At 40.0% G+C, this 9,029-nt stretch overlaps 1 protein-coding gene across 4 annotated transcripts in view; it reads left to right on the top strand.

Annotated features, from left to right (window-relative positions):
* The window catches only part of Ssx2ip (SSX family member 2 interacting protein), a 55,375-nt gene that overhangs the window by 31,140 nt on the left and 15,206 nt on the right, over nucleotides 1–9,029 (top strand). For all 4 annotated transcript variants that reach the window (XM_008826240.3, XM_008826239.3, XM_008826237.3 and 1 more), the window contains exons 6-9: nucleotides 2,867–3,002; nucleotides 4,391–4,466; nucleotides 4,546–4,723; nucleotides 8,122–8,272. In XM_008826240.3, the coding sequence (XP_008824462.1) occupies nucleotides 2,867–3,002; nucleotides 4,391–4,466; nucleotides 4,546–4,723; nucleotides 8,122–8,272 (541 nt within the window). The remainder of the gene's footprint in view (nucleotides 1–2,866; nucleotides 3,003–4,390; nucleotides 4,467–4,545; nucleotides 4,724–8,121; nucleotides 8,273–9,029) is intronic.

Raw genomic sequence — 9,029 nt, 5'->3', positions numbered from 1 at the left:
CCCATTCATCATTCAAGAGTGTGTTGTTTAATCTCCATGTGTTCACGTGGTAACTAGGGCTCTTTCCGGTGTTGATTGTAAGCTTTATTGCATTGTGGTCTGATAGAGTGCATGGAATTATTTCAGTCTTTTTGTATTTGTTGAGGTTTGTTTTGTGCCCCAGTATATGGTCAATTTTGGAGAAGGTTCCATAGGGTGCTGAGTAGAAAATATGTCCTTTGGTGCTTGGGTAGAATACTCGATAGATGTCTGTTAGGTCCATTTGATATATGGTATTGTTTAATTCAGATGTCTCTCTGTTAACTCTCTGCCCTGTTGACCTATCTAATGGAGACATTGGGGTATTGAGGCCCCCTAATGAGTTGGGATTACTCTGGGTCTTAAAGTCCTGTAGTATTGTTTTTATGAAGTTGGGTACACCAGAGTTTGGTGAATATATGTTCATGATTGTAATATCTTCTTGATTTATTGTTCCTTTGATCAGAATGAAGTGGCCCTCTTTATCTCTTCCAATTAGTTTTAGTTTAAAGTCTATTTTGTCAGATATTAGAATTGCAATGCCTGCTTTTTTCTTAGTACCATTCTCTTGGTGTATTTTTTACCATTCTTTCACCTTAAGATAGTGCCTGTCCTCAAAAGTGAGATGTGTTTCTTGCAGACAACAAAAAGATGGGTTTTGTTTCCTAATCCATTCACCTAGTCTGTGTCCTTTGACTGGAGAGTTCAGTCCATTAATATTTAAAGTTATTAATGAAAGATGTGTATTGAATCCTGTCATTTTTATTTCTGTGTACATTCGTGATGTGGCTGTACTTTTCCACAGTTATACTTTGATTGAATTTCTTTCCGCAACCCCTTGGGTATAGTCATTCCTTTCTTCAGCTCTTTGTATTGCTTCCAGAACTCTCTGAAGGGCTGGTTTTGTAGACATGAATTCCTTCAGCCTATTTATGTCATGGAAGATTTTTCTTTCCCCTTCGACTATAATAGACATTTTGGCTGGGTATAGTAATCTGGGTTGGCATCTGTGGTCATTTAAAACTGGGAATACTTTGGTTCAGGCTCTTCTGGCTTTCATAGTTTGCACTGAAAAGTCAGCTGTAATCCTAATGGGTTTTCCTTTATATGTGACTTGCTTCTCTTCTGCAGCTTTCAGTGTTGTCTCCTTGTTTTGCATGTTTAGTGTTTTTACTATGATGTGCCATGGAGAGTTTCTTTTCTGATCCTGTCTGTTTGGTGTTCTATATGCTTCTTGTATTTGTATGGGCATGTCTTTCTTTAATTTTGGGAAATTTTCTTCCACAATTCTGTTGAAGATCTGGTCCATGCCATTATCTTGGGATTCTTCTCCTTCCTGTATGCCTATGATTCATAAGTTTGGTCTTTTTATGGTGTCACACAATTCCTGCATATTCCATTCTTGTGCTTTTTAAAATTTTTATACTCTTTCTTTGTTGAGTAGTCTAGTTTGTCCACTTTATTTTCCAGTCTTGAAACTCTGTTTTCCATTTCATTCATCCTATTGGTGAGGCTTTCTCCTGTCGTTTCTAATTGGCTTATGGAGTGTTTCACTTGGTTCTTTTGAATTCATTTAGAAGTTTATCCCTATCTTCCTTCAGTTCTTTCATTTCTTTGCATGTTCTTTAAATTCACTGAATTGTTTTATCATGTTTATAATTGTTCTTTTGAGTTCCATGTCCTGCGTTATCTCTAGGGGGTTCTCATTGTACTCCTCTAGAGGACTATTGGTATTTGGTGGGGATATGTTATTTTGGTTTTTCTTGTTACTATTTTTTCTCTGTGATTTTGACATGCGAATTTCTTCTGTAGTTTCTGTTTCTTCTGTGAGACTCAAGTCTTCAAGTTTAGGTCTGCTTCTTTTTGTAAACTTTATGTGTCTTTGCGGTTTACTTTTGGGGCATGAAAAGCTGGTTTGTCTAAGCTTCGGGTTCTCTCTTTTGATTTTGTATTGGAGTGTCCAGATTGCTTTTGTCTTCAGGAGTTCCCACGGAAACCCAAGTCAGATGAGGATCAGATGGTCTCAGGCTTTCTCCTAAGGTCTGGATCCCTCCAGGAAAGATTTTGGCCTTAGTTATTTGGGGGTTGGACTGGGAGCAGAGCCCAGGAAAGATGCAGATCTAAGGCAGCTGGTGCTGTGCCACCCAGAGGTCCAGAGGGAGATGGGGGCCGGAAGAGGCCCCAAGGGCTCCTGGGGGCTGCACTGAGGAACTGGGTTGGTCTGGACAAAGGATCAGGAAGCCAAAAGGTCAGCCCAGGCATCCAGGAAAGAGGCTGGTGGGTTGTGCAGCCCAGGGAAGCAGAGAGAGGTGAGGGTGGGACCAGGCTCAGAGGGTTCCTGGGGACCTGGAGAAGGTTCTGGATACATCTGGATGCAAGGGATCAGGAAGCAGTGGTGGCCTTGGGCGGAAAGGTTAGCCCCAGGGTCCAGGAAAGAGGCTGGTGGGTAGTGCAGCCAAGTGAAGCAGAGGGCAGTGACGGCGGGACTAGGCCCAGAGTGCTCTTGGGGACCTGAGAAGGAACTGGGTTGGTCTGGATGCAAAGGATCAGGAAGCAGTGGTGGTTCCCCAGGTTTCTGGGGCAGCAAGACAAGGAATGGGACAGGACCCAGTCTAGGAGGAGAGAGGGGCGGGGCAGATGGGAGGATGAATGAGGCTGGGGGAATCAAGGCAGGGAGGGCAGATAGACTTACCAGGAGAGAGGCTGTCATGCAGGCCCAGGGAAGCAGAGCCATTCTAAAACTTTTAAATCGTAGTGTGGTAAGATGAGTGCTGAGTCTTGTTTCTTTCAATTTGTGAAGTTATATCTGAATTTATCAATCCTTGTTTGATGGAAAATTTTTTTTCAGGTACAAAAATTACAAAATATCATAGCAAGTCGAGCTACTCAATATAATCATGACATGAAGAGAAAAGAGCGTGAATACAATAAACTAAAGGAGCGCCTGCATCAACTTGTTATGAACAAGAAGGATAAAAAAATAGGTAAGCAGCTGCCTAAGAAATAGATAAAGGAGCCAGCAAGCCAGAATCTCAGAGACAGTGGAGGAAGGACTACACACAACTCCGTGTCAGTCTTGTACTTTGTACGGTTGATTTTAGACTATAGGTCTTTACGTATATCCATAGAAACTGGGTGTTTATCAACCAATTAGTTAAAAGTGGGTCAATTGGTTTGCTTCACCATTGCATCTATTTGCTCAACATGACAGGTATGGGTTGATCTGCAGAGAAAAAGTAAGTCAGAGGGCAGTGATTTTTCCATAACAATAACTGAAGGTATTAAGCATCATGTGCTTCTGAATATCAAAAGAATGGTGGCTTTCAAGTTAACTTCATTGTTCCAAACTCGGTTAGAAATAATATATTTCATACTGATCTTATTAGCTCCAGAATTACAATAACTTATTTTCTTTTTATGCCAACTGAGTCCATCGCCATCTGGAGTTAACATGCCATTTGTATTAGTCACTTTTCTGTTGCTGTGATAGAAACACTGACCCAAGCAATTTATAGAAGGAAGAATTTATTTGAGCTTACAGTTCCAGGGGAATTATAGTCGTCATTGCAGGGAGGCATGATGGCTGGAGGTGGCTGGAGCAGGAGCAGCAGAAGCTAAGTTCTCACATCATCACACAGGCACAGGAAGCAAGAGAGTGACTGGAGATCTGGCAAGGCTTAAGAACTCTCTAAGCCCACCCCCAGTGCTGTGCTTCCTCCAGGATAGCCACACCTTCTAAAACCTCCCAAAACAGCCCCAACATGTGGGGACAAAATGTCCAAATACTTGGAGTCTATGGGGGACATTTTCATTCAAACCATCACACCATTGACTACTGTCAAGGGCTTTACTCCTTTGAAGATGTGATGGTGATGTGGTTAACAGCATGGCAGGCTTTCTGGAGGTCCCAATAGTAAGTGATTTTGGCTTGCTTCCTCTGCCATTATGGAGGGAAAAGTATCCTGAGACAATATACAAATAAACAGATATGACTGTGTCCCAGAAAAACTTTTGATTTCAACATTAGGTAGCTGGCCTGCAGCTTATAGTTTGTCAGCCCCTGGTAGTGAAATTAATTATGACAAAGTAAACATTATTAAGTGCCTGCTGTGTTTCATGCCAAGTACTGTGCTCACCTTCACTGTATTAAGTACTTTAATATCACTTAAGTCTATGGTGTATATGTCCTTCCCTCTGAATCAGAGAAAACATGAACTTATAATTAAATAAGTTGCAGGACCTCAGTGCTCGTGAGTGTTTGAAGAAGTCTAACCTGTATTCCAGATCACTTCAGTCGCAAACATGTATCAAGTGCATTAGGTTTTAAACATGTAGTAAAAATTGGTTATGTTTTGTGTCCTTATATTTGTAGCCATGGATGTGTTAAATTACGTGGGGAGAGCTGATGGAAAGCGAGGCTCCTGGAGGACTGGTAAAACGGAAGCCAGGTAAAGCCACTTAGCCGGGTAAATTTAATCAAAATTAGCTCTTGCCACTGCATTTTCACACCAGTGATTTCCTCCTCAGGAATGAAGATGAAATGTATAAAATTCTCTTGAATGATTATGAATACCGCCAGAAACAAGTTCTAATGGAAAATGCTGAACTGAAGAAGGTGCTGCAGCAAATGAAGAAGGAGATGATTTCTCTTCTTTCTCCTCAAAAGAAGAGACCCAGGGAAGGAGCCGATGACGGCACCGGCACCGTACGTCTTCACTGCTGATCAGAAGAGTTCAAACATGGGGCGTTGTTCTCGATGGGGGTGGTGGCATTATTGTATTTGAACATGACAGTCACTTCTCTGCCACCCCTAGTCACTGTGTGTTTCCAGGCACACCTGGAAAACTATGGAGATAATCTTCCAGACACTTTGAGCATTCTCTCATTTAATATACGGGAATTTATTTCTAGCATTATAATGCTTCAGATGTTATAATACTTGAATTCTATTTTAATCATGCCCATCTTATAGATGAGGAAACAGAAGGACAGTAATTACTAACTCAGTGTCACATGTCTTTTTGGGAGGGGATGACATGCAGAGAAGTGGTCATTACAGTGTCAAGCACTGAGGAAGGTTGGTGCACAGAAAGTGACACTGGAGTTCATTCTTCCAAAAATTGGTTCATGTTATTAAAGTAGAAAACGAGAAAAGCATTCAGTTCAAGGGGAGTAACATTCAGAGTCCTGGAAAAAGTTACATTGGTAAAAACTTGCTTTTCTTAAGTGCCTTGCATGTTAGAGTTCTAGCTTTCGGTGAGTTCACAGTGACTAAAATCTGAAAATAATAATGTTGGTTAGAACATGCTATTTACCAGCAAGTTACCAAAATGCATATGCAAATCTGTGGAGGAGCATTTACTTGTGGGATCTTAAATTGGCCCAACTAAGAAGTCTATCTCACCTCTCTTCTTGCTTTTATTTTTTAAAAGTTATTTTTAAATATTACTTGAATACAAAGGACACAATCCAAGACCCAAAGTGGACGCCTGAAGCCATGGATAGTCCCAAACCCTTTGTATATGGTGTATTCCAATGTATATATGCAAAAGTCTAGTTTCTAAGTTAGGTACAGGAAGGTTAATGTCAGTAACTAATAGTTGTAACAATGTATGGCTATGAATGTTACATGAGTACAATTTTGTTGTTGTTGTCTTATACTTTTAGCCACCAAGGACGCTACTGTATTCTTTTACATTCTGGTTTGAGGCCTGTGTTAGCTCTTAAATTTAGCTAACCTTTTCTTTCAGTTTGTCACTTTGAGTTAGTTCTGAACTTTGACCAACATCTCTCTCAGATTAGCATAGTTCATTTACATCACTCATGAGGCATCATCAGTGTTGGCTTGTCCTTTAGTAGTCAGCAAAAATGGGGAATAAATCAGGGGTGCCTTTATCAGATGATTAAGTGGCCCTCCCACTATATTATTTTAATGATAGTATCATCCTGTATGATTCTTTACAATTCAGATGTTGAAGTTTGGAGGTCTAAATATTTTTCCTATTTTACAAGATTTATTTTTCTAGCTTCCCTTTCTCTTGAAATTTAAATAACTCTACTGCTCGTTTATTTCGAGGAAGGTTTTGGAATAGAATATTATAGCAAGAGGAGTAAGGTAAACCCTCGAATACCTAGGGGATCATTCAGGGTTCCTGTAATTATTTGGCTTGTTTTATTAGCCAAAATATGAACCCCAAATTCAAGTTAGATGGGTTGGGGGTTTTTGATGTTGTTTTAATCTTGTGGGTATGGTTTTTTTGTTTTTTTGTTTTTTTTTTTTTCAATCAGTCTGGGAAATGTGCAATAGTAATTGTTGTCTGAGGTGGGGTCTACCTGCTGTGTCGAGGCTGGCCTTGGACTGAACATTTCTGCTCCTCCTCCTCTTGTCTCTCAAGTGCTAGGGTTTCAGGTATATAAAGTCACACCAGCATGTTGAAATTTTTACATGTCTTAAAATTTACTTTATTTGGGGGATCAGAGGACAGCTGGTGGGACTGGATTCTTACCCTTCCACCATGTGGGTCCTGGGGCTCAAACTCTGGTCCTCGGGCTTGGCAGCATGTGCTGCTGAGCAGTCTCTCTAGCCCTATCACTAAAAATTTTAGCAACAAATTTGTAATCAAGATCAACCATCATAATTTGAAAAAATAGGAGTCCTGACTGCTCTAAAATCTGAAGCTTTGAGTGTCAGCTTGACACTACAAGTAGAAAATTCCACATTTGACCTCTGTGGCTAGTATCAGTGAAAAAATCAAAACACACTGGAAATAGTAAAATTACTTTCAAGTTGTACATATAAGGTATATTTGAAACCTTGTTTATATTTAGACTAGCATCCCATCCCTTACATACCTCCATATAATATATATATATATATATGGGTTTTATAAATCCAAAGTAGCCTGAAGTTCCAAATGTTTCTGGTCCCAAACTTCCAATAAAGGATGCTTAGCTTGTATTCTGACAGGCTTTAAAATGGATCAGAGAGATGTGGCTCCTTGGAAGCCAGGAGCTCCTGAGGACTGACTGGCAAGAACCAGTCACACAGAGCCTTATACTGGAGCCTTTCCCTCACCTGCTCTGCATAGCCTTGACCTCTGTTACCCCATGCTGACTGCACAGCCTCCATCCAGCTCTTCAGACTGGGGGTGGGGCAATCTGATGAACTCTTCTTTATTTTCGTCTTCTGCCGCCTTTCTCCAAAAGTCTTCCAAATCAGTCAAGTATATCAACCTTCTTGGATATTAATAATAAATCAGGACTATTTTATGCAGATTCGGGTTATGATATGTTCTTAGTAGTTCCCCACGTTTTTTATCTTTTGATTCTGTATGGTAATTTATCAACATTTGTTATATTTTCCTGTGATTTCATGGCTTGGTACAATAGAAAGAAAAACTTCTGTAGTTGTATATAAAATTATTTAAGGAGAATTAGGATCAGTAGTTAACCTTTACCTCAGAGATGATAAGAAGGTTTTTTTTAATGTGTGTGAGTGTTAAACCTGCATATATGTAAGTGCACCTCTGTTGTCAGACAGAAGAGGGCATTGGAGCCCCTGGAATTGGAGTTAACCCACAGTTGTTAGCCACCGTGTGGGTGCTGGGATTCGAACCCAGGTCTTCTGTAAGAGCAACCGTGCTCTTAACAACTGAGCTATCTCTCCAGCCCAAGATTTATTTAGATTAGAGACAAGTTGATCTAACTTCAAATCTCGGTTCTACCTCTTGTCTGTATGACAATGAGCTTGTCTGTCTAAGCCCAAGTTCTGTATTTCATGTGATTTGAGGATTGAATAATGTGAGGCAGTGTCCCCACAGCATTACACAGATGTGGCTGTCTCTTCCTCAGAGAGCTCTAGCATTTATAACTACATTTAGATTCAGATTAGTGTTTGAAGAGATCTAAATTTGACACTTTCTGTCTGCAATTTTAACTGCTATTTTTGCAAGAGGATTATATTAAGTACTGGGTCATATAATGTATAAGACACAGCACAGAAAAGATTTTGGTAAGGCTGTTTCCAGTAATCAGTCTGATGACCACTGCCTGAGGGTAAAGCCATGTCCTGGTATTTCCACTCCACCCCACCCAACCCCGCAGGTTATCTCTGACATTGAAGAAGATGCTGGGGAGCTGAGCAGAGAGAACATGTGGGACCTTTCCTGTGACACTGTGAGAGAGCAGCTTACAAACAGCATCAGAAAGCAGTGGAGAATTCTGAAAAGTCACGTGGAAAAACTCGATAACCAAGGTACCTACCTCTTCAGTGCACGTGAAGTGAGTTGTGACAAGCTGTTGCTCTCCAGTCACATGAAAAGCTGCCATGTGGGCTCAGATCCAAGTCCATAGCTCAGTGGTGGTTTAAAACTTAGATTTTGCTAATCTTTTCCCATAGTTTTGTACTCATTGAGAGAAACTCACTTCCTATTCAGAATAAATCTTAGAAAACAAAATGCTATATTATCCATTGACTCTGAATCCCCCACATAGTTCAGTAGAGAGCTGAACAGGTTGTACTAAATCCTGGAAACCAAGAGATACTTAGTGTAACAGTGAACCAAGTTATTTATTGAAGCTTGCTTGCTTTTAAGTCAGAAAAATTAAAATTTCTATTTAGAAAATGAAGTCTTCTTAAAATGTATTTAAATGATCAAAATAATGACTCTCAGTACCAATACCTTAAGTAGTAAAGAGCAAATAGCAGAATTAGTGGTATAATTTGTAGTCCTAACATTAATTTCCATGAAATTTTATTCATTCAGTCCTCACTATTCATAAACAAAGAGTAAGCCTGAACTCTAGGATTTAGTGTGAGCACACACAATGTGCGACACTACACTGATCTTCAAGGTTGTGGTTTTTGTGAACTTTCTTTGGGTGGAGGCTGTATCTCCTGACTGGTTAGCCAGGCTTACAGTGAGCCTTGTGGGTTACATTTTATCAGGACATAGTCTTGAATAAATCTGGTTTATAAATGAAATGTTGGTAGTAGAACTCATCCATCCATC

Source organism: Nannospalax galili, unplaced genomic scaffold, assembly GCF_000622305.1.
Source record: "Nannospalax galili isolate Female #2095 unplaced genomic scaffold, S.galili_v1.0 scaffold9, whole genome shotgun sequence".
NCBI classification, from domain to species: Eukaryota; Metazoa; Chordata; class Mammalia; order Rodentia; family Spalacidae; genus Nannospalax; species Nannospalax galili.
The sequence above is the reverse complement of the archived record's forward strand: the minus strand, read 5'-3'. Positions and strand labels throughout refer to the sequence as shown.